The sequence below is a fragment of the Colias croceus genome, chromosome 8, assembly GCF_905220415.1.
Source record: "Colias croceus chromosome 8, ilColCroc2.1".
Taxonomy (NCBI): domain Eukaryota; kingdom Metazoa; phylum Arthropoda; class Insecta; order Lepidoptera; family Pieridae; genus Colias; species Colias croceus.
In genome coordinates, this window is record NC_059544.1 from 3,306,734 (window position 1) to 3,333,680 (window position 26,947).

The 26,947-nt window shown below is 35.0% G+C and overlaps 1 protein-coding gene across 1 annotated transcript in view; it reads right to left on the reverse strand.

Annotated features, from left to right (window-relative positions):
* Positions 1-315: 315 nt before the first annotated feature.
* Positions 316-26,947, reverse strand: part of LOC123693654 — a 78,028-nt gene continuing 51,396 nt past the window's right edge. The window contains exons 2-6 of the mRNA XM_045638840.1: positions 8,380-8,511; positions 7,286-7,975; positions 5,586-5,684; positions 4,009-4,425; positions 316-2,104 (exon numbers count right to left, since the gene is read on the reverse strand). Coding sequence (XP_045494796.1) covers positions 1,703-2,104; positions 4,009-4,425; positions 5,586-5,684; positions 7,286-7,975; positions 8,380-8,511 — 1,740 coding nt within the window. The 3' untranslated portion in view covers positions 316-1,702. The remainder of the gene's footprint in view (positions 2,105-4,008; positions 4,426-5,585; positions 5,685-7,285; positions 7,976-8,379; positions 8,512-26,947) is intronic.

Below are 26,947 nucleotides of genomic sequence, written 5' to 3' on the forward strand. Positions count from 1 at the left end.
TAAAAACTATCATAGCTGATTGTTTCAACTCTGCTCAGCTAGTATTTTGATTGTAATTTAGATGGAAACTATCCCTTCAGCAAAATTTTATTAAAATCTTTTCAGTCTGTTAGCAAGTACATTATGGACAAGCGACCTACGCGTGAAAGCTAAAGCGTGTTCATTTTATCTTAATATCAGGGAACGCTACTGCAGGTAGCCTTTTGAATATAAATTTATTAAAATAGATACATACATTTAGGATGCAAAATTAGAATATTTGAACGTGGTATTAGGTACTTATTATGTGTTGGGAATACATAAATAAAAAAACTGTTTGATATGAACAATTTATTTAAGTAATTTGTATATAGGTAATGATATGATTTCTGTACAACTTTACACAAGTCCAACTAGATTCAAGTCAACTAGACATTTAATGACTATCTTAACATTAGATAGTGCTAAATAATTTACAGAATTACCATAGCATGAATGAGGCTGTACAATATGCTAACTTAATAGTTTAATTCGCTACATTTAAATCTTATTTTACATAAAATACAGTCGCAGATAGAAATTGGAATATTATCAATAACAACTAGGAGTTAATCTTACTAAACCCGAACAGGCAATAAATTTATACAATAGGAAATAATTATAATAAGAAAATAATAAGGTAAATCTAAATAATAAGAATAAATTGATAAACATATATCACTATGCCTTTATCAAAATCAGTCTCCTACTATTTGTAACCGAGCGTATATAGATAATGTATATAGGCAACTAGAGCACATAACCTACCGGGCAGTCGTGCGAATCGCATAGGACGTTGGACACTGGACGTTTGACAGTAACAACTATAGCCGCTATGTAAATAAACTACGACCGATTCCCAATATACACCGTAATTCATCGTATTACTGCGACATTCAGTTTAGTACTATAAAGCCTAAAAGATATTTTAAAATAACTAGGAATCGCTTTATGTCACAGCTTCGACGAATTCAAATTTTATTCCTATTAATTACATTACATACATTATTTATTCGATCTTTTCAGCGATAATCGCATCCACACTATTTCACAGCCTTACTGAAGTCGTTTAACATTCACTCAATATATTTTACCTATAGTACAGTCGAGCCGAAGGCTTAGGAATGACCGCTTTGTAATAGCTACCATTTTCTACAAACTCGCCGCCGATACATTTTATTATAATATTATAAACAGTAAATTTTACATTATGAGCATATAACTTGAAAACATATATTAAACATTTTTAACGCTTACGAAACAGGACTCTGCAGTAGGGACTCGAAACATTATAATGATTAATTAATTTCATTATTTTAGCATAATATATAATTTAAAATTAAGATTTACAAATTTATTACAATTCCTCACACATAATTCATAAGGAAACAATATAAATGTGAAATTATCACAGATATTATTATATTATACAGAGAACACATTTCACTAACGCATCGACATTACACCGGAGCACATTACATAATTAAATAACCTAACCTAGGGTAAATTGGTGAAATTCGAAACGAGACATTCCCAATTTTGTACGAGCGCGCACACCGCGCCGCAAATGCAAATGTGAATAACAAAAGCGGAGTTCCATTAACATTCTTGTCAGCGCCGCGGCGTTCTATCGATTTGAAGTTAAAAAATCGAGCAGAAGCCGCGAGCGAAGCGGGACGCCGAGTTACGAAGCGAGCGAGTCGTCGTCGAACTCCTCAGTGCCGAGGCCCTCGTTCATGCTCTCGAAGTACTGCTGCGGTTTGCCCTCCCACAGGGACGCGTCGTCGTGGGAGTCGAGCGACTTGAGCGTCTTCAGGTCGATCGAGGCCGAGTTCTCGTAGAGGATCGATTTGGAGAGTTCGAGAGCCAAGTTGTGCGGCGTCTCGTACGCGAGCAGGTCGGCGGGCAGCGGGCGGGTGCGAGCTGTGCGAGCTGTGCGGGCTGTGCGCAGCGCGGGGTAGAGCGGCGCGAGGCGGGCGGCGCGGGTCAGGTACTCCGCCACCAGCGCAGCGCCCGCCTCCAGCTGCCGGGGGTCCATGTTCAGCGAGTCCGCCTCCGAGCTCACCTCGACGTGAGCCTCTTGGTTCTGTTCGAATATTCCCATTTATTACCACAATATTGTCAATTATACAGGGTGACTCGTAAGACGTCAGACGAATTTAGACAGGAGCTTCTACTCATGAAACTGAACAACTTTTGTTCTACAAATTTGCTGAATTCGTAGAAAAAAAATTGGACTTTGTAAGGAAACTTCGCTAATCAGCTTACCGATTTCCATACAAAGTCCAAATTTTTTTCTATGAATTCAGCAAAGTTATAGAACAAAAGTTGTACAGTTGCATGAGAAGAAGCTCCTGTCAAAATGCGTCTGACGTCTTACCAGTCACCCTGTATAAACGTACCGTCACAAACTTAACTGTTATAGTATACCTTATAAATTTCCAGGGTTAGTCTATTATTACTTTTAGTACCATAAAATAGTATGCTGTATGACATATTAGTAGAAGTAATAGGTTAAGACGGCGTCCACCCGGGTCGGGTATGCGATTTTAATAAAAATAGACATTTACATTCCAGAAACAGTTGGGATTCGAACAGATTTTACACTGGGCAACATCACACAAGATTTTAGGGTTAGTTTCATAACACACATGCTTCACACTCATATTCTTTTTTTCCTTATTTTTATCATTTTGTGCACGCTGTGAAATATATTTTGTTTTAGTAATCATCTCGTGTAACTATTATTGTTTGTTCCAAACTAACAGTGCATAGCTAGTGTCGGCGGAGTCGGTTCCACTCAGTTAGTAGCCGATATGCCACTATGTCAATTAATAAAAAGAAAAAAAAATCTACATTACAATGCATCTATTGTGAAATGATTTGTAAGTGTTAAGCTATTTTGAGAGCTACAATAAAAAGTTATAAAAATGGAGTTTATTAACGACTAACATATGAGAATGCCTGCTATTTTCTGTACCTAACTACTTTCAATAAATCTTTATGCATGCTTTATTAATTATTTATTAATTATTACTCTATACTTCATATAAAAACTCTTTGAGAACAAAACTTTTTATTAAGATTTCAAATATCCATCACCCCGAAGAAACATAAAAAGCGAGGGTGTAAAGCTAGCAAAGCCAAATGCACTCGAACCAAGGTAGAATTAAATAAAAACGTGTTAAAAACAAATATTTACAAGTCCCATACCATTTAAAGCTGTTGCACAAGGGCAGACACTGCAAATGAAATAAATTAAAAAACATTAAATCAAAAAATTTGCACCCTCATCTATCCCAGCTTCCTTTTTGAAACGATAATATTCGTTTCTCTTATTTTCGCAGAGTTTGAATAAAAATTTAATAAAGCTGATTTGTGCCTTTTGTAATTTCAAGTTCCCATAAATATTAAACAAAAATCAGGTGTATTACATATATGTAGAAATAAAATTACTCTTTAAGTGTGTTTTATTGATATTTTTTTTAAAAAAAAATAAATCACTTGTACATTTTCTTAATTATTCAATAAAATTAACCATTGTTTTCTTACATTTGTATCATAATATAAACTATGTTACGTTATTGAAAAGTTAGTAAGAGTTAATGTAGAGTGGGATGAGATAATGAGAGTTAGTATGTGTTAGTGAACATGCGTATGAATGAACCAAAGCCATTAACTATCGTAAAATGTTACTAGACACGTTGACGTGGAAAATGTTGATGCAACATTATGTTACAGTATCTTGGGTATCGTTTACGATACATAAAACATCAACACCAAGAGCTTCCACATCGACGCGTCGCAAAAGAAAACAAAATGAACACAACTTACGATCGACATAATGGCATGTTCGTGAGCTCGGCGCCGCACCGCGTGGGGGGGGGACACTGGGCACTGTGCACTGTCACACGGGGGATTAGCACTATGGTCTGTGGCACGTTAGTTTCGTTCGAAAGTGAAGAGGTTCCAGAAGGACTTGGGGCGCACCTTGTCTGGCGCCAGGCGGGGCGCCGGCGGCTTGTCGGGGCGCCGCGCCGAGCGCACGGAGCGCACGGAGCCGGCCGACGGCGGGCGCGGGGGCACGGCGGGCGGCGGCCGGGGCGCCGCGCCCTTGTGCGGCGTGTGGCGCGGGATGCGGCTGGGGCGCCGGCGCGGCTCGTCGCTGGGCAGCTGCAGCGTCTCCAGGTCGCGCATGCTGTGCCGCGAGGGGCTGTCCCCGGCCCCGCCCCCCGCGCGCCCGCCGCCCGACCCCGCGCGCCCCCCGCCCGACCCCGCGCGCCCCCCGCCCGACCCCGCCCCGCCCGCACCCCGCGACCGCTGCGTCTCCAGCTCTGTCGTCTTCTCTTCCAGCTGAAATGTAGCGGTTGTTGTTTTTAAACTTTGATTTTGAGTCTTCTCTTCCAGCTGAAATGTAGCGGTTGTTGTTTTTAAACTTTGATTAGCCAAGTGCAGGAAATAGCTAATAGCGTTTTACGTCAAATCTATATATAGAAAAAATAATCGCAAAAAATGTTGCTATGCGTAAAACTCGAAGCTTTGCAAAGTACATAGAAAGTTCTTAAGGGGGGTTAGGCGGTGAGCAAAAATTCAGCTATTCGGGCCTGAGGTAAGCGGTGAGGGGGTCCGCGTTTAGTATGGAATCAACGTGCTCGAAACTAAAAAACGTAAGCGCCATTCACATTTTTATCAAAAAGTGAATGAAAATATTTAGTATTTTCTAAATCTAAAACAGTCACGAAATCGAGAAGGTAAATGCCTATATACTTGTGATTTTATACGAATTATTATCGTAAAATACGGTTGTAATGAGCATTTATATGATATTTTAGAGGTAACTTCAGGATTTTGTTTTATCGAGCAAAATTTTTCCAATCGTGTTTTGGAAACAAGTCATCCCATCACACATACGTTCTGTAATACATATTCGAAATTTCAGAGCTAAAAATCTTCAATATTTTCAATTATAGCTCATAGAAAACAGTCCATTTTGCCGTGTTCACCTACTAAGGGCCCTTAAGGAAAAATGTTAAAGGAACAATAGGACAGGACAACGCAACGAGACAGCTAGTTATTAAGAAAATAAACAATTTATCAAATTAACGATAAAAAGCTTCAATTATAAGATATAAATGTTTTAGAATATATTCTGCCTTTTTTATTAACAAATTTTCGTATATAATCTGAAGCTTAATGGGGGAAGCATTGCTAGATTATAGCAACACATAAAGCTTATGTGGTTATAAAATATATTCAAAATTCAGCATCAATAATAGAAATTGTGATGCTTACCCACAATAATATAATTTTGAAATTATCGTACTATAAAATTATTATTTTAAAAGATTAACAGGCTCTCAAAATTCACTTAATAAACAAAGAGTTTTTAAAAACAGTTAATTTTAAGTGACGCGTCTGTTTATTGTAGTTTCTGTGACATACTACTGTACAAATAATAATGACTTTTTTTAAATAAATAAAATATTGTAATAATATAACGTTTAAACCCAAGTACCACAACAGTGAAGTCATTGGCACGAGCTAGAAAAACAAAATGATTTTCTTACCCTAAACTTCAAATCTTCGTTGTCCTCTCTCACACGTTTAAGTTTATCCAAGAGTAGAGTACGTTGTTCCGTTGCTTGCTTCAACTGTTCACTGTACACCTGAAAATATTCACATTCATACATTAATATAAAATAATAATAAATGTGCAAAATAAATATTTTTGCTACACTATGATGTTTCATTATGCGAAGATTTTTAACAAGGACTGCAATAAATCATGTAGATAGTATCTTTAGCAAGGTTGTTTAAATTTATAAATGAATGTCTTCACTATACGGAATTTAAGATTAATGAAAAATGTACTGTAGTTTCCTACCTATTTTCTTTATGAGTTCAGGGTGGAAAATACGAGTCATTAAACAAAATCGAGTACTAGCGTCCTACTAAGGAAACGTAAACAATATTATCGTTTGGGCTAATGGAGATGCTTGACTAAGTTCTACTCCGGTCCATTAATTTCGGCGTTCCGCATAATTTTGCCGAAAGCAGATTACATCATTGGCACCTCGTTAGCAACCTGACCGTCTACTAGGGTTGCCTATTAACTAGAATATTCCTTTAAAACACTGCGGAATACTATAGAATTCTTTAACATTCTAGAGAATTTCCCAACTTAATTGTGATAATTTCTCGACAGGATAAAGACGTCGACTCTTGAGAATTACGTCTTTTTGTGGAGTCTGGAAAAAGTTAGTCTAAAAATAAAACGAAATATCATGTTCGTCGTCTATTTATTTAAGTATTTTCCTACAACAAGAACTTGTTCTTTGACTGTACTACATGATATAACCAATATCTTTTGTTGTTTATAGACAAGGTTTTAAACTAAAAGTTCGAAATTGTAGTAAAGCTATGTAGTTATAATAATTTTCACTCCTAATGTAGACGAATATTTACAGCCAAACAATTTCTAAAAAGGACCAAAAAAAATTGTTACAATAATAATATAATCAACACACCTACATAAGTATTTAGCAACCCTACCATAAGCACGTACTGTTACATCACTTGCGATGCAATTAGGACTGTCGCCACGGACCATGGCTATAATTATTTTTTATTTATTTTATAATTACGTAAACTATAGGCAAGATCAAAAGTATGGTGTCATATGGAGTAATTACAGTTTCGAAATTGGTACAGTTACATTTTTGTACCGCTTAAAATGCACTGGACATGTTTAACAAGAATTAATTTGCTTATCTTGATTAATAAATTATTGTTGAAGTTACGTGCGTAGCTGTAATGGTGACTGTTATTTAAATTAAATTTATCAATTTTATGTTTTCGTATGCCTAATGCCTATCAGAACTCGAGTCTTTGTCTGATTATGCATAGATATTGAAATAATTTACAAATTGAAGTTTCCACACATAAATGAAAGACTAATATCCATTCTCTAACGTAAAATTAACATACACATATACAACTGAAAAAGAGTGTGTGTACTTATGTACACTCGTTAGAAGTTATACTTCTTTGGCGTATGGAAAAAATACTAGAATATACAAGTCTTGAACATAGTTATCAATTTTCATACCACCTAGAACTAACTTCATGCCGTTAAATTTAGGTGTCGGTGAAAATCGCATCGTAAAAATTCACTCTCATCATTTTTCTCCATCGCGCGAAAAGAAGTATAACTTCAAAAAAACTATATCACATTACAACAAATCGATGACAAGGTAAAAACTCTCACCTGATTTTGTACGATGGAGACGAGGAGCTGCCGTTGCAGTTCGACGGGATTGCTCTCTTGGAGAATCGCCGCGAACTTGTCGCTGTCGGGGCTCGCGACGGCGGGCGGGCGGCGCGGCGTGCGCAGCGGCGCGTCCAGGCGGCCCAGCGGCGCGCGCGGGCTGGCCGCCTGCGCCTCCAGCTGCGCAGCTCGCGCCAGCAGCGCGTCGCGCTCGCCGCGCAGCCGCGCCACGTCCGCGCAAGCCCCGCAGCCCGCGCAGCCGCCCGCCAGCTGCCGCACGAACGACTCCTCGGCCGTGTCGGGCTGCCGCTCGTCCAGCTCGCCGCGCAGCAGCTCCGCCTCGTCGCGCAGCCGGCCGCCCTTGCGCTGGATGACGTCGAGCAGCGCCCACAGCTCGTCCTCGAGCGGGCGCGGGCGGGGGGCCGGCGCGGACGCGGAGGCGGAGGAGTGCGCGTCCTTGCCGCAGGAGGTCTCGGTGCTGAAGCCGGAGTCCTGCACGGAGGGCTGCGGCTTGGCGCGCGCCGCGTCGCCGCCGCCGCCGGCGAGCTTGCGGCGCACGCGCACGCCGGGCTCCCAGTCGCGCCGGGCCACCGCCGGCGTCGAGGGGGCCATCTTCGAGCGCAAGTTCGGGAATGTCTCGATGACGAGGTCGCGGAACTCGAGCAGAGCGCCGACCTCATTCTGGAGTTCCTGAAACGTTTATATGTGTACCCCGATTATTACTTCCTATAGTTTATAGCGAAATTTAAAAGCATTCGATGGTAAATTAGCAGACTTTTAACATTTAAAATTGACGAGTTAAACGAACACGAAATTGCAGTTAAATTTTTCCAGAAATGAAATCATTTGTATGAAATCTCGGTTTTGCCAATTAAGCATTTACATTGTGACGTCACTTCATTGTTTGAGAAGGTTCTGTACGTGTTCGTTGCAGACGTGATAAGTCATTCACCAGAACATTATACGACAAAGATTTACGAGATAAATTCTAACTGAACAACAACTTAATTGCAGCTTTTTCAACAACAAGTCTGTATAACAGCATGTCAACTTTAAAGAAACATTATACATATAATAATATAGTAGCGACGTACCTGTAGCGCGACGAGGGACTTAGCCTGCTCCGAGATGAGGTAGTGGAAGGAGGGGTGCGGGGGGGAGCGCAGCTGGAGGCACTCCATTCCCGAGCCGCCGGAGCCGCCGCTCGCGCTGTCTGCACCGCCCGTCTGCAATGCAACAATTACAACAATTATTATCTTTATTTTACTGCATTTGTACATGCGAAGAATGTATCGCATCTGTCTGTCTATTGCACCGATTTTCATTCTCTTTCAACACTGGATACTGTAGTTCTCTAGAAAGGTTTTATGCGGGCCGCCGGCCGCGGGCGTGTTGAATATTTATAATAAGTATAATAAATTACATGTTTTTTTGGGTTGTTGCACTAAATCATTTTAAAAACTCTCGTTAGAACTTGGAACCTTAACACAAAAGATAATATGATTAAGATGTAAGTAGTTTATTTTCATAACTGTAAAAATTATGTTAAGTGTTAACCATTAATCATGTTCCGGTCTGTATGAGAGTAATAAAAAATAAACACGTTCGGTTCAAAGTATTTTCATATTCTTGAATTCTCAGTTCTCACTATTGTTAAAAGTTATCGAATTTCCAATCTGCCAAGTACAAAACAAAGGATTTTATCGACAAGTCCAAAACTTGATATCATACAGTGTCTTCGTATCAAGTTAACTGTATGCGTCATATTGCGATCAATAAACAAACAGATCGTGTGACAGACAGCCACATTAAAATATATATCCTTTTAAATACTAACCACTGAGTTCTAGACATGATAGTGACTCAACTTGCATGATCCTTAATTAATTAGCATGCTTTAGCCTTTAGGGGCGCATTAATAAGAGCACTAATTTAAATAGTATTCAAATTAGGGGCCGTTCATAAAATACGTTCGCATACAAGGGGGGGGAGGGGTTTTCGTGAGAGTGATAAGATGTGACAAGGGGGTACAGGGGGTCTACGGCAGCGTGACGTTCGCCGTTCATTAAAATTACTGAGTATTCGTTCTCTCGACTTTTTTTTCAATTTTGTAATGATAGAAGTCATTTATTTCGTATTAGTAAATATACAGATATTTAAATGTATATATATTTATTACAATAAATTGAAACTTGATATATTTATTTTTTTCAACATGAGCGCTAATATTTAAATTTTATTACAAAAATAAAAAAAAATTATTTTCTAATATCAAAATTTGTGTATTATCAATCAAAATGTATCATGTTTAGGGGGTGGGTCTTAGTTTTTGTGACGAAATATTTCCAGGGGGGTCACAGAAAGTGTGACACAGCGTGACAACCGCGGGGGAGGGGGTCAAAAAACGTTAATTTTAGTGTGACGTATTTTATGAATGGCCCCTTATTGTCAGTGAAAAATGACCTCACATTTACATTTTATTTTTCGTTTATTTAATTTGAACTAATGTTTACGGTTAATATGATAAATATTTATAAAAATAATGGGAATGCTGTAGTTAATTATGCTAATGTTTTATAAATCTATCTATGATTCTCTATATATGATTATAATTTGGCTAGCTAAGGCAATAAGAATAAAAAATATATTGTTATATTATCTACTTATTAGAGGAACTGTAAATCCATTCATTAACCTACGTACAATAGGGTAAAACACAAAGCAAAACGTATAGTCCCAGAATACCGTAATGCATTGAGGAATTGCCTCTCATTATTCAATCGGTCCGTTTAAACAATCGTCTCACGATTGACGAATGAACAAAATCGTGATTGCCGATCGACGGTTGCATTAGAGCAGTTTCCAATTCTAATTGAAAACGTGTAATGTTTTATTTGACGAGTTAAACGAACACGGGGGCGGCGTGCCAATTAACGATCGTTTCAGTGAATAGGAAATCATTAGACTCGTAGCATGCTTTTATTTAAACTTTAAAGGCTAATTGATTTATTATACTCTCATAGTAATTATCCAATTGACTGGCTTTATATTATCCCGATTTTATTTTGGATAATCCGCCTGTAAGCGAATACAATAAACAAAAAGAAATACCGTCAGCAATGATAAGTACTTCTAATTGCCGCCAATTGTTTCAAAAACATCGCAATGATAAAGCCATAATGATTATGTAAATCAGGACAAACTACCGGTTGTTGTGCTTTCAATACCCAAACTCAGTGGAATGAGACAATAATTATACGCTTTTGCGGTAGAAAAGGATAATTGAATGGACGATTTGCGAAGAATCGTGGGGTTGTTTAAGAGCCAACTTATTAGTGGAAACGAATTTTGGAGCACAAATGGGTTTCAGTTAAGGCAACTATTTAAAGTAATTTGTTTGAAGAATTCCAGATTCTAGTTGGTATATCTGAATGTTAAAAACAGGTAGACTAGGTACTTAAATTTTAAAGTTTAAATACTGGTATGTACATTGCGGCCTGCGGGCCAGCTCGAAGGACCATTTCTTTAATTTATCGTTATATAAACGTTTGTCAATAAATAGATTTTACACATCATATTAATCATTTTATACGATAATCAGGTAAAGTAATATTACAGGGAAAAAGGTAACGTATTTCTAACACCAATGAATCATACATTTCTCATATGTACGTAAAGGTTACATTGCTAAAAATGTAGATTTTATCGATATGTCGATAACGATAAACCAAATGTCGATGTTATGAAGTGCCGATAACGAACTTGTCACGGTAACACGATAATCTTTTGTTTTTGATGTGTTTCGAACATTGTGAAATGCGCAGCGACGTGGTACTTGAGTCGTAGGCCGTTTTATCTAAGATATTTAGCAATGCCTATTGCGGAGATAAGTAGTGTTTAAATATTTTCTCAGTTATCGATTGCAGATAAAACATAATTAACAATTTGCAACCTATGATCGTTACATTGATTGCTTATAATAACGTTACATAGCGTTTAGGTAGATATTATTCGATTAAATTGGATGTTATCGTAAGCAGTGAGAAAATGGTGTGACGAAATACAGATATAATAATTATTGTCAATGAAAATTAACAGGTTAATAGGCAGCAATATTCGAGGGCGTGATGTTGAAATTACTTAAAACATAAAATAACGTTATTCTTGGATTTACGAAAAGGTTGGTTATTCAAGTTCTAAGAAAATGCGGCTCTCCGTCAACTCTCTACGCGGTCGACAAGTTTTGTTGGTCAATTTCACTATTCCGTTACGTCACAAGGCCATGCTCTTTGTTTCCATATTATTATCATATTTTTCTAATGCGATCCGAAATTAAGGCGAGCACAGCATTCACATAACCAAACGGAACTACCGCCGATTGTTTATTTTCACTGGATGAGACGTAACATGTTAAATGAACGCACGTAGAGATTTTATGGCACTTTCGTATTCATTTGGCGAGCGTTACATTGCGTATTTGCAACGCCTTACTAGAATGTATACCGTAAGAGGAATTCATTAAAAGAGCATCGAGATAATGGGACTTATAAATCATGTATTTATTTTGTATCGCTAATATTACGTAACCGTTGCCAAATTTCTCTGTAGGTACGTATGAAAAATGACACAGCTTCTTTTGGTGCAGAAATTCTAGTATTCATTAATTATTATTGACAGTAGTTTCTAATTACAATTATATTTTACTACAATTTATAGCTCTTTAGATAATTGTTACTTTCAGCAAAATAACAAATTCATGATTCATCTGTCTTATTTATGTAAATGCACACATCTCAAAAATATTATCACATCAAGGATATTTGTAATCTCGTCAATTTACATGATAACAAATTGATATGAAATTCGACTTAAAATTTCCAAAGAGAATAATAAAAACATTGAGCCTTGTTAACATTTATGTTTCCAGCTATTTTCATTTTCAATGTTCACCAACCCGTATTTTTATTAAATAAACCTGTACTAACAGGGATCTAAATAGCAACCTATGCACTTATGCAGGTAGGTCTAAGTAAAAAAGTATCTACCTAAGTGTATTGGAAAAACAATTTCTGAAAATGATTTTCCAAATAATAATGACAAACCATCCATCCATTAACGCTATTATCGTATTACTTATTTTCTATATTATGGCATTTTTGCATTGATTTTGCAACCCATATGACCAATACTAGGTATTCGATGCAGTGGCGACTGGCCAGCGAAGGCTTAGATGAAATCCCGGCTTTAGGTATCGGTTATCGAGACCGAGGTTCCATTCAAGAGCTAGGCAGTATTGAATGACATTGGTAAGGCGATACGCACTCGGCGGTGTTGTGTATCGAAGGGCCGACATAATCTGTACTGTAGCACTTTATATGCATTACCTACTATCGATTTTATTGCAGACAATTTTTAACTTGAATCTATTTGACGTCAAATACATGTAGTGTGCATTCATATTTGAAATTGCTTATAATATTTTTTGTTGACTTTCATATTTCACACGAAGCAATAAAAAGAAAAGGTAAAAATATATTCGAGCATAATAAACTTACATATGGCTAATGACGTATTACCAGTTTCAGTTGTGTGATGAGTAAATAAATTATGTTTACTTAATACAAATAATTAAACAGCGTAAAATTACGAAACAATAGGTATTAAAATTCAATACCGTATTATTCATAGATTTTTAAAAAAACAGTATTGAATGGAGTCTATGCTAATCCGAAGCAAAGTTAATGAATATTAAAATACATCCAATATAAAGTGCATTAAAAGAAAACCACGTGAAAGGTTTCACTGTGAGCGGTTTCCGCTTACAAAATAGGTTATTATACCCGGCGCGGCCTAAGATGATCCCTATGACAGTTCGTTTTAGTGATTGCTCGTATGATGGATCGTGTCGATACTTTACTATTTTATAGGCAAAGGCGTGGTTTGCATTCAGCCACGTCGGTAAACATGTTTTTACAAATATTATAAAATGAATTTTTAACGTCTATTAAGTATCTAAACGAAACGGTAAGTAAAACGAAAGTTTTCCAAAACATAAAAATGATATCATTTTCTCGTAATTTTTAACCCGTTTAACACAGTGTATATTATTTTATCATGAAAATGGAATCCCCCATTTAATTTTTCTAAAAAACTTATATTATCATAGGTTAGTAAATTAACGCGAACGGTAATTAATTAATTAATTATGCTGCGATCTTCTGTTCCATTCAATAGTGAATGAATTATAGCTTAAGCATGGAAAAAATGTGAACTCGTTTCAATTATCGAAATTTGTTTATCGATACTTCCGCACTAGTCGATAAATGCCAACAATGTAAGTTTTGAAGGACGTAAACGTAAAGTCAGATTGATATAATTTCTCGTAAATGTTAAGAATTGTTATAATTCCAACGGAATATCACTGTAATGGCATAAAGCTACTTAAAAATTAATAAATGCCATTTTTAGACGCCTCCAATACGTTTCTAATTTAATGGTGACGCCATTACAAGTTTGTCTCTTGAGAATAACTGTCAGTGTCATAGGGATCATCTTAGGCCGCGCCGGGTATACATGACAATATAACCGAGCTATATGTACTTATATTATGTACCAATAGCTATATGCACTATCTAATCATATAGCAGAAAGCACGATCAATGCGCAACCCACGGTTTAATGTCTACGCGGGCCAAATGACCATATTATTAAACGAGTATAAACGACTGATATTAACGAATAGGCACAAGGATAAAATAATTATTAGCAGACAATATGCTACATTATTACAAAACATCCGCCGACTTAACCGTTTGTGACTAATTCATTATAATGGTATTTCCTAGTTCCTACGTGCACGTTAAATTAAAATGGATCTGCTGCTAATTAGTCTAAAGTAGCTACCGAATATGTGCTTCATTCATTGTTTTCGCAATACATACAATTAATTACACTATTATAATATTAAGAACCAACTCAGATTTAATTCGATACGATTATTTGCAGGTTTGCTCAGAATCAATTTTTATTTTATTTATGCATTTATATTGAATACATAAGCTGCTAAATACTCAAACTATTTATTTTAATTCTATAATAAAACGAATCTTGGAAGCGAAGCCCCGGTGGATAATCGACATTTTTATCATTATGTCATCACTGAATCGATTAAATTTAATTATTCAGCACAGTGGTTTTATTTAAAAATTAGTGACTTAGAAGAGGAATGCAGCAAATCTTAAAGAATTCTACAAGAACCTACTTGAAGGACTTTCCTCTGACATTAACTCCCTTAACATCCCCAACATCCCCTCTGACATAATATCTAAAAATTAAAGTGCTTTGATGGCAATACATGTATTTTCTTGAAGGTTGTAGTCCGAACTATGAATACAGCGCCAGTTTGACCTAATTCTTAGAATGCACAAATTTCGCAGCGGAAAAATGTAAAAATTGGAACACCTTATGAATAAAAGTTTCATAGCGTCTCCGAGAGCATCCGAGACATTTGCATCACAATCAAGCTCAAACAAGCAAAGAAAGTGCTGCGAAAACAGACCAAATAATTCCTTATGAATGAGACATTATTCATAGCGCGTTGATTTCACTATTCCGTCGATGTTGGGAACCGCCAATTAGACGCGATAGGCGTTAATGGTCAGACACAACTCTCTTAGTTGCGAAACAAGTCATTCGATTGTTTGCTCAATAAACTGGTCCTTGAACTCGCGTAACCCTGAAACTTTCGCCAGTTCATAAACACTACGGAATAACGTATGGCGGAACATAAATAATGGATGGTTATAAAATATTTGTCAAGCTAATGAGGCGGATGATGTAGGTAGTATACATATAGCGGTGAAAATATTGTTTTGTAGTGTGTCTACGACTAGACTTGACTAGTGAGCAGCTTCCTTTTTCAACTTTTTAATAGTAACTCATTTATTGCACATCTTTTTGTTGTGTGGTCCTCATTCCTGTCGTATTCTCTCAAACGATCAAACTATAGAATCAATCCAAATGCAGTCCTTTGTGAGTTAAGAATTAGATAGAGTGTCTTCTATTACTCAGGAGCATTTTCATTCTTTAGACCTCTGCATATTATATTGTCATATTCTCTTATCAACGCTGACTGGAGTAGGAGGATTTGCGGCCAATTCTGAAAGTCGGTCAGGGGGAATTACAGCTATTGCTCGTGCAACATTTTATATACATTTAAAATATAATTATTCTCTCATTGTTGCGTTATAAATAGACGAAGCATTGATTTGATTACTTGGTAATTAGCATCCCTGCATGCATACCGATCAAGCGAATCCAATTTAAACTATTAGACACTAAATACTTAATACCGACATTAGCATTATCAGTTAATTAACTTGGAATAGTCAATAAATCAATATTACAATTTGTAATGCAAACGCTAAACATATTATTTATGAGAGAAAATAATGTATGTGCACAAGAATCAATTTCTTTTGGTAGAATTTTAAAGTCAGCGTAGTCACTCACAAAGACTAAAAAACGAACAGTTGGCATCAAAGTAAAAATATACAAAAACCAAGTAGGTATTTATCCTATCCAAATCCAAGACCCAAGTAAAGTTACTACGTCATGTACTTGCAACATGTGCACAATCCACATACTGCATACATCATGTCAACAATTCACATAAAAGCAATCATTTTAAAGCTCCAATTCCTATAGACCGCGGCTACAACACCTAATTTACACGAGTACAACACTTACGGTCACGCTAGTCGCCGCTAATCGCTCACACGCGCCAATCAAACATCACCGTTAGCCCATTTGCTGGCCACCAAATTGTTTCCAACAAAAAAACTTTAGTAATCACACCATGTTACAACATCTACAACATGTGCATAGTGTTGGTTGCGTTACATTTTAATATACATGCATTGATATACGGGCAAGTTTTGTCAACACACGTTGACTTAATTATGTTAGTTTATATATTTAAATATATTACATAATTACATAACTAAAGTAAAATATGCATTTAATTGAATTTCATCCATAAATTTGCATTTTAAATCCCCTTACAATCTTCAAACTTTTGGTAGGTACCATATTATGTATACTCAAGGCATTCACAAATTGAATATAATATCCCAATTCCCATTATCATTATCTTCAAAACTATATAAATTGCAAGGAGAATACTTTTGTTAATTTTATACCTTCATTAGAATGTGATGGCGAAATGAAAATGACTCATTCTACATTTCATCAGGGGATTTCCTGTGCGCCAAGTCTGAGCCAACTTGCATTAAAATTATGCGAATCCGCTCAATTTATGTCATTGATTTCGAGATTTAATATTGTAAAAGTTTTTGGATATAAGTTCAGTGAGTACTTAAGCTTGATTATGATACACCTGTGATATAGATCAATATATTTATTAGTATTAATAGATATTCAAAATTACTTCTCCTAGATTATCATTCATGAGAATTTGATCTTACCCTTCTAGCTTTATTACGCCCTTCTATATACGAGTTCCATTATTCTATATATTAAATAATATCATTTTGTTAAAGTAATCATAAAATGTATATTTTAATTAGTAATGCGAAAGTTACTCTATATTTTTGTTACGCTTTCTTGACTATACAGAATACAACCAAACGGACCTTTTCTTAAAGTTTAAGATTCCGTATTGAAAATTAAGGTTAATTCTTTCATATTTGTATAAGTAACAAAACAAAAGGGTTATTACGTAGTCTAAAGGTGAAATAAGAAAAGTGAATTTTATTCGATTTAATTAAAGATCGATACCTAGAGCTACGTTAAAGTTACGTAAATGTTAAAAAATAACTTTATATTTATTACGTATATCAGTAGAATACTTTATAGCTATTTATAATACCGACGTCAGTCAAAGAATATAAATAGTAGGTATATATTTAATCGCCTTAAGACTTTTTTTAACTTGCCTTCATGCTTATTTTTATTTTTTGTTATTTATAATATTTATTTTACTTATTTTTCCTTTCTAAAAAATAAATTATCTTTGAAGGAAATAGTGCTTCAAAGAACGACGTAGAATATAATATATGTAAATGTAAGTTTGTATGCGCAATAAAAAACAATAAAAAATCGGCTATTACTCCGAAACCCTTGATTGCGAAACGTACCTATTCTTATAAAAACAAAAAGTAGAGGTGATTCATAATAAATTAATAATATATCGTCATCAAATTTCCAGTACAAAAAAATTAGGAAGTGGAGCTATTATATTCGACCGTGTAGTGGCAAAAAACACAAGTTAGACTGCAAAAAATGAAACTATGTAAGTATATATAGTAATGAAATTACATCTACCAATGTTTTGTTTTATCTACATACCTAAATATAAATCTTACTAGCTTACCGCCCGCAGCTTCGCCCGCTTTCTCTAAAACGATTTGAGATTTAAACTATCCTATCTCTCAAGTCGGGTCGAACTGCACATGGTGTGCGAATTTTATTATAATCGGTTAAGTGGTTTAGGAGTCCATTGAGGACAAACATTGTGACACGAGATTTATATATATTAAGATGAATTTACATACAAAAACGTCTTCCCTTACCAACCTACAGTTTACCAAATAATGAACATTAATTTTATTACTGATTCAATTTTAACTCGATACAAAACGCCGAATCAATTTACTAAACGCAATAACATCCATCACATGACTATAATCTTAAATTATTTATATGCACACAGGCAGATTCGATTACACCACCTCAAGATGGCATTACCGTTATTATAATAATTCATTACAATACCCAAGTACCGCTTACCACCTGGATGGATACGATGGATACTGTAAAGGAAGCATATTACATTAATATTCGATGACGTGATACTTAACTTTAAAGGTTGCAGCAATTATAAGTACAGTTTCTACGGGAAAAATAGCATTATAAATGCACTCATAATATAAGATGCAAATGATGTTTGTAAGGGTCAATGTAAACGTGATTATTAAGTGATATATTTAAAATCGTAACTTCTTCTGCTGTATTATAAAATATAGTATGTACTCGTTCATAATTTTTTTGATTCAACGGCAAACGCCATCGTAATTTATTTCGATAAAATTTAAAGTTTTAAATGTCGTATAAAGCTTGCTTTTTACGACCTCAGTGTTACGACATGAATGTGCCTCATCCTAATGGACGATTTTATGTATGTAGTCTGTATATCAGTATATCACTAGCTTTCAAATAGCGACTGGAATGAATATGATAGCCGGATAAAAAGTTTAAAAAGTTTCCCATTTCCCAACTATAAGCCATCTGCAAATTCAACCTCTTCCGTTGTAAAAAAAAGGGAAAAACCAAAATCATTTTTATAGAAACCTATTTAGAACTAACGTTTTTCGAATTACGAAATATGCCGAAATATTACGATATATCATAATACCTACCAACAAACAGCGAAATATCTACATTTGAACCCTAAAATTCCTTGCTAAAGGTAAAAGGTCTACATGGGAACATGCTTGTAAAGGATATTATGATAACTCTAAGGCAGATGTAAACCATGAAAACATTTCAAACAATGAGCATGTCAGAACACACAGAATGGGACTGCATCTCACTTGTATGTATTTTAATTAAGGATCTGGAACACGCAGCGTGATTAAAACACCCTACCTTTGTGCAAATAGGAGTTAAAATGTTTAAAATGTGCATTTTTCCATGCACACTATTCACTTGGTATGGATGATACGCCTAGCGATTCCTATAAGGTTGCATTACATTATGCTGTTGCCCAATAGATACTATATAGAATTTTAATCTATAATTACAATGTATTTATTAGACACTAATGCTTAGCGCGTGAAAGGGTAAGGTAATTTCCTCTCACGTTTTCCCATTATGCATATTTTTATTTGAGAAGGCACATTTAGTTTCAAGTGTTTAAATATTCGTGTTAAATAACGATGAATTAAGTTCAAGTATTAATTTAAAGTAACACATAGTATATAATTAGTGATTATTTACGCGATTCTATACTGATCATTATAAGGTACTTTAAATACATTCTCCTTGACTTAAAATATACGTCGCTCACTTAGAAACTTATATGGGGTAGAAAACGTTACGAGTGCACTCCGAGTTTTTTTATAAGTTTATTAATATAGTGTTAACCGAGAGGTTCTCGGGAGCCGTCTAGATATAAAAATAGAATAGTAAGATTCAGAGAAAACATCATTTAGAAATCTTGTTTGACAAGTATTACAAGTAAATTAGTGAAAGCATTTGTATTCTGCGTGTTTACGTTAGGTTTTACTTCACGCAAAAACTGCTCAAATTGGTATATTGTTATTTCAAGTTAGGCTTGCTAAATTAAATGATTAAGTACTTTTTGATATGAAATAACATAATATATCATTTGCATATCGTAATATTACACACGCTATACATAACTTATACGGCTAATTATAAGACAAATTTGAAACGTAACTAAATCAGTCTGTGTTATTAAACTTTTTGCTATATCGAGCGTAAAAAAAACGTTGGTACTCCATCGAATTGCTCAAGTTCTCGTATTTCCCAAGGTATTTTTATTTTTTATATATATCACGAGCATTTAGCTTTGTGGAATAGCGGTCAAACTGCTGCCACCGGTGTGCAATTAAAAAATAATAAAAAGACGCAAAGTGAATCGATCAACCGTTTCATGCTTTCACTCTCTGATGAGCTAGTTGTAGACCTCTTACAGAAATAGTGTCAACTCGACGTTTATTTATTTTGCGTCCAATTATATTGTGTCATTTGAGTGACGGACATGAAATCTTTTAAAAAATTTCATATTTTCAACGTTTATTTCACCAGAATACTCTAAATTTTATCAAATGAAAGTTTACTTTGATACGATTGTGTCTGCTTGATACTATATTGTTTATAGTTGAGCAATACAACACGGAAGACTTTGAATTATTACATGTATCATTTACAATCTGAATAACCCTTTACTCCAACATTAAGGATCAATTACATTACCTATATTAAATGGCGGCCCTGACACGAATCGCTATTAAGAAAATTCGTTTCGGATGGTTTCGAGTATTGATTCATCGCATATTTAATTAGTACCAGTGAAAATAATACTAAAACAAAACCTGACTTGATCACATATGGAATGAAACCCGACTATGTGATTAGCGCAGTAGGCCATACAAAGAGAATCATACCCATACGGAAAACATTGTACTGCGTGTCCGCCTGAATCGCCATCCGTGAAACCAAACGAACAAACATTTATACCTAATTGCATGTTCGTTTGAAAAAAAAACTACACATACACTAATTATACAGAAACGAGCAACCATGCGAGGTTATTTTTGCCCCGTGATATACCCATCTGCTGGCCGACCCAATGGTATAATTTATCTCAAAATTGCTCTATATTAAATGGTTTTTTAAACTTATTGTTCGCGGCTGGTTAATACTGCCTGCTATGCAGTCTATATTAAGAATTAAGATAGGTTTATTCGACAATTTTCTCTCTTTTTTCACCTGAAAAGGAGTTTATATTTTGATACCTGCACCGCCGCGCCACTATAAAACGATGAGCCTGCGTACCTGTTTTTAGTAAGTATTGGGAATGGCTTTCAGATATCGTGAATTGTCCTATATTTATGATTTCATTAACATGAGATAAATCATATTAGAAATACTCCAAAATAGGATATATAATCATACAATTCATTCTTCCGAGGATCGTGCTAAAATACTTTTTAAAATCCGTCAATAATTTTATAAAATAAATTAACCAAGTATTTATTTTACCTGTATGAAAATCGAACTCAAGTTTCATAAGGCTTGATTTAAAAGTCCTTGAACTAAAAAGTCTAGCAGACTTACAACAATCACTTAATCACTATACCTATAGCGTTATGTTTTAACCTATATGCTTTAACAACGCAACTACATATTTATTATGTACAATTAACCGTGTAACAACTTCCTCTAAGTGGTATTTATTCACTTATCAATCGGAAGAACATGTATATTAAACAATTAAATATTTCTCGATGTAAATTCAAGGTTTGTTCGTGCTTTTCCGTGATCCCTGCAGCACATAATAATATGCGTAGGTATATGTATTCGAAACTAAAATTAACGAATTAAATACCTCGGCTCACGATTTATCACGTAATACCCGTATAAAAACTAACACATTTCACCTATGTACTCCCATACTACAATTGTACAATTTATACGGTCACAAATACAATATTTGTTTGAATTTCTGCGTCGGTTTCAGCCAGTATATTAAATTAACATCTCAGTCAAATAAAGGACCCTGTTAGAGCCTGTTAGAAAATCATATTCCACCGAAGTACCCACAAACAACTGTGATACAAAACAGCATGACAATCGAATCGGGAGGCTGTATTTTGGTAGTGGAACAAACTTTATGCACGTAAGCTGAAAACGTGCAATCGGTCACGTCGTGGCCTGATAGGGCACGCGCGGACGTCCAAACCATTAGCGCTAGATTGATTGAATACAAACTCTATTCCTTTGACGTAGAATTGATTTTTGGATCGATTTGCTTAGTTAATCTGACATATGATATACTTTATGAAATGTAAAGACTTTGTTAGGGCAGATTGAATAATAATATCTGCTTTAGGAGTAGCATTAAATTGAGCGTAAAATCAATATACACGATTTGCTTACATTTCCATGTGATTAATTCCCAGTCTAAATATTATTAAAACTATTATTTTTTACCTACTATGAATAAATATAATATATTTTTTCATTACCCAGGGTGGGTTGCGTAATATGTATTCTATAACTGAATGGAAAAAGCTAGACCAGTTACGGATGAAAATAGAACAAAAGAAATATAAAAATAATTATGTCGCTGACTAGTTAAACTGGGTGTATGAAGGAGTTAATGTACGTTAATATAATTGTAGGGATTAGATTGTATGTAGGTGTATTATAATTGGATCTAAGAGAGAACATGCAGTGCATCAAGTGTACTTGGAATTGTAATGTTTTACATTTTCATGTATGTATTATACAAACTTTTGCCAGACATGACATTTATACAGTGCATGGAGTGGAGTGCAAACAGGCGCATCGGTCACTGCAATCTTTCACATGGAACATGTTAAAGTTTACGTATTTACTTACATTTTGAAAAAAAGTAGAAACAAAGTAACAACAGGCACGACGTTTCCAACAGTTCATTTAAAATATTAATCATATAAATAAACTAATGATTGTTTATAAGTACAATATCGACATGAATAAAAATTTAATTAAGCATTTAATTAACATCACTGGCAAGGAAAGTAAACAAAAAAGAAAACGTAGAGCGTGACGTGTTTTGTCGTCTACAAAAAAGGCAATAGAGCTAACTAACAACAACATCAAATAATTTACGAGTTTTTGTACAACGAAAACGTTTGTGTGGCTACACTTCGCACATTATTGTGTATATAAAAGCGCCCTTTCAATGCAGCTGCACCAATGCCCGATGCATTATAGCCCCGACACACCTGCCTCTCTCGAAATAAAAACAAAACGCGATAACGGTATCCATCGATGTTATTAAATGGTGCTAGCAACTGGTGGCGAACAAAAAGTTATCGAATATTGTTCGGACGTGAAATAAAATTGCGACTAACTACGTAAATAGCGCCTGTTGCGCACCGGCTTTTAAAAAGCAAAAGTAACAATATTGGAGTCAAACTTTTCCTTACCAACCTAATTTTTATCCAGAAAATTTGTAAATGCGTAACAAATGTTTGTACCTCCGAACAAATTGAAGATCTACAAACGATTTTGTTTGTTTGACTATGAAATAAGGCTGTATAAAATAGAGCCGTTTGAAGCCCAACATATTGAAATATTAAAAAGCCTTTTACTATAATATTATATACTCGTAAAGCACTCACTAATCGACATGTCACAACTCACAACCTGTGTCCTTTGCCTGACATTTCTAAAGGTTGGTACTTAGTACTTACTCGCTTATAAAAAACACATCCTTCCTGTATTGCCGTGTCTAATAAAAACGAGGTTTTTGTCCGACCTTAAATTCAATGTATCTGTACCTGTCAACTTGCGATTGATTTACTATTAGTACATAAGTAGTTTCTTCGGATAAAGTGAAAACTGTTTGAATATTTTAGTAAGTACTTTTATTATCTTATTTATAATATTTGGTGTTACATCTTCCTCGAGATAGTGTCTTATCACTATGTATCAAGATTGTGTCTAATCTTTGATCAATTAGCGGTAATAAGTACAGCAATAAAACGCATTGATAAAGACGATAAGGAATAATTGCAAAGCGATGCTGTCAATGTTGACAGTTCCTAGTGCAAAATTATTACATTCTTTGGTCTGTTAAAGTACAAAAACGTTATCTCTAAACCTTACATAACAAAGAGGAGGTAATGGACCTCATGACTAAATCAGCAAAAAGTCTGTGCTGAAATATTACACAATTCAAGATATAAAAATGATGATCAATCTTAGTTCATCGGCAAATAACATTTTGCAATCTCCGTTTTACGTTGCAAAACTGGCAAACGGAATGTACCTATTGCCTTAAAATAGCTTGCATTTTAAGTAAAAACTCGTAGATTGCATGACAAGATAGGTATGTATTTAAAAAATCGTTAAACATCTTACGTACACATGTGACTCTAAAGTATGTTAATATTCTTGTACTACATATTTTGGACGTGCTAACTGTCACGTCGAAAGAACGTTTTCATACATGTTTTTTGTTGGTTTGATATAATTTCGTAAAATCAATCATTTATGTATCTCCTATGTGTATACAAAATTACACAATACAAGGTACAAACTTTTCTCACGGGTCAAATTTTCGTCTCGGAGCGATGTACGCCTGCCAGCTGACAGGAGAGGACGTGGCTAATATCCGGTCCAAATCTACCTACCCATATTATCCTATCCGATTGTTTATCCGTACAATATAAAATATAGTGTGAGCTTTTTTATCACGAGGTCTATGGCCCAGAGAACCAAAACAGCTGATGGATCGTTTAAAGATGAAAGTACCTCCTTATTTCTTTACGTTCCCATACCCTAAATAAGTAATAACGGGGAATTATGACATAAAATAGCATAATATAGGTAGTAATAGTATGATTATAATGTTATTCAGATGTGAATTAATCAGCAAACATCTACAGCTTATTCAGAATGAATGAAAATATTGAGGTCACGCTTAAAACTTATAAAACAATAAGTTTATTAATCGCAATGACAACGTTATAAATATTCAAGAATCACCATTGTTTCCATTTAGTGTAATCACAGCATGTCGTTCAAAACAAAATAATAAAATTTAAATTATCTACGTATTTATAAGATAACAGCAAAATAGAAAACAACGCTATCAGGTAAGGTCAAAGATAAGAATCTTTAATATAAAAACATTCTAAAAATAATATTTTCCCTACAATTTTATAAAATTACTCATTTTTAAGAGCTTTTTACAAAGAATAGCAAGTGTGGGTGTGGTAACTAGAAATTACATTGCCAATAATATACTTATAATATAAAAGCCAAAAGGTAATACAATCCAACCGTAATCTAAAAATTCAGAAATTGGATGTGGTAATTTAACATGTTTTACTTAATTTTGCATCTACAAGGGCCAATGATTACAAATCTTTAGATTCAATTATTTAACCATTGTTCTAACCAGAGCCGTGGGTGCAATTGTTGTTGCACCCACAAGCAATCTGACGAATAGCAGCTAACCGGGCGAATTAGTCACAATTAAGCGCAAACAGATAACGAATTGTTTCTTGGTAAAGGTTAATCAACGTCAGTGTCCCCGCGTCAATACGCATTGTGAATTTACGTAACTCACAAGTCACAACCTATTCGTTGTGTGCGCGATGACAGCGCCCCTAGTGGCCGCAACTATTCAGGACTTGTCATCTGTCAAATCATGTCAACTAGATGATAAGATATTTTTGTGATATTAATTTTCGACTAGTTTTTCAACGAATTTGAAAAAAATAGTGTAAAACAAATAAAATAGGACTGTAATTTTGTAACGCTTATTATTATTATTATAGTGTACTAGGTTAAATTTCTTACTTTTTTCTCTTCACAGCAGCTATCCATTTTTAAAGTGAAACTTTTATTACATCGTCTCAAACTTTTTGGTCTGTGTAGCGCATATCGCGTGTATCGCGGCTGCCGAGTAGGTATACCTACTCGGCACGCGACATGCGCTACACAAAGCAGTGTTCGGAACCGTTCGAACAGTTTCACTTTTACCGTGGTTTCATAAAACCGCACAACATTTTTGTCTTTGCTGTAATGTCCACTTTGATGTTGGAAACGAATAAAACTTGCATGAACTGTTTTTCCCATTGTTTTTACAATTTACGACACAGCATGTACTACCTATGACCCATATCGCAAATTTTTACGTTTTTACTTAAAATTATAAAGGAAGTTATGAAAATAAAGCAATTTGACACATGACAGCCCAGAATTAATTCACATTTCTGCCACGTCGTGCGTTGCGATCGATTTGCCGTTCCCCACCACCCACTTCGCACATAGTCAATACGAAATAACTACATATTTATTAATCTGTACCTATCTATTGCATATTGTAAAATGTGAAACGTTACTTGTATGTACTCGAAATTTTTAATGCAGTATTCAAAGTTTGGTGAAAAGGGCAGTGCAATATGCAGTAATGGCAGTATCAAAATTGTCATTAAGAGAATTTTTTAAAATTAAAAACGTATAATATATACATACTCACAAAATACAAACAACAACAAGATATCAAGGAAATATGCGAACGAACTTTTTGATGTTATATTTCAAACCAGTAAGCATAAGGAAGGAAGACATAAACAATCCCGAATGCTGCCAAAACGGACTGAACACAAAACGGAAACCTTTAAAAATTTGAAAATGCAATGGACTTGCATGCAAAGAATAAATGATACAAATTCTGGGGATATCAAACGTTTAAATTAAATAAAAATCCCAAAAAAATTAGACAAAATAAAACTGTGACTTTCTCCGCAAAATCGTTAAGCACATCCAAAATTAATATAAACTATAAAGTAATGTAATATTAATCCAACATTAAAATTAACTATAATTTATACACATACTAATAAAATACAAAATTTTACAAAGTATACAGGTGTTGTTTTAATAACAGTTGTAGTCCATTGAAAAGTTACATTTGGGGTTGCATTTCTTAGAGGACGCAATTTTATTTTTTTGATGTGTAGAGGGGGTTAGTGTGAAGCTATCACCAAGTTTGTGGGGTCGCCACCCTTGTCCCGCGGCCGCCATCTTGAAAATAGCGGAAGATATGGTTTATACGATATATCTCTTAAACTGTTTATCTGATAAAAAAAATTTGTTGACATTATTTGAATTTAATTATTTGTCATCAGTAATTGTTTTTTTTGTTATTATAATATTTTTAATACTTAATTTTGCAATATTATTAATAATTAATTATTGACTCTTTTCCCCACCATCCAGGAGGTAGAGTCTGGAAGCACGTGTTTTTTCCGTTGAAAAGCAGGGCTGAAATGTTCTGTTCTTGCAGTGCTGCATGGGAAAAGAGCCAATAGCCAATATATGTATGGTTAA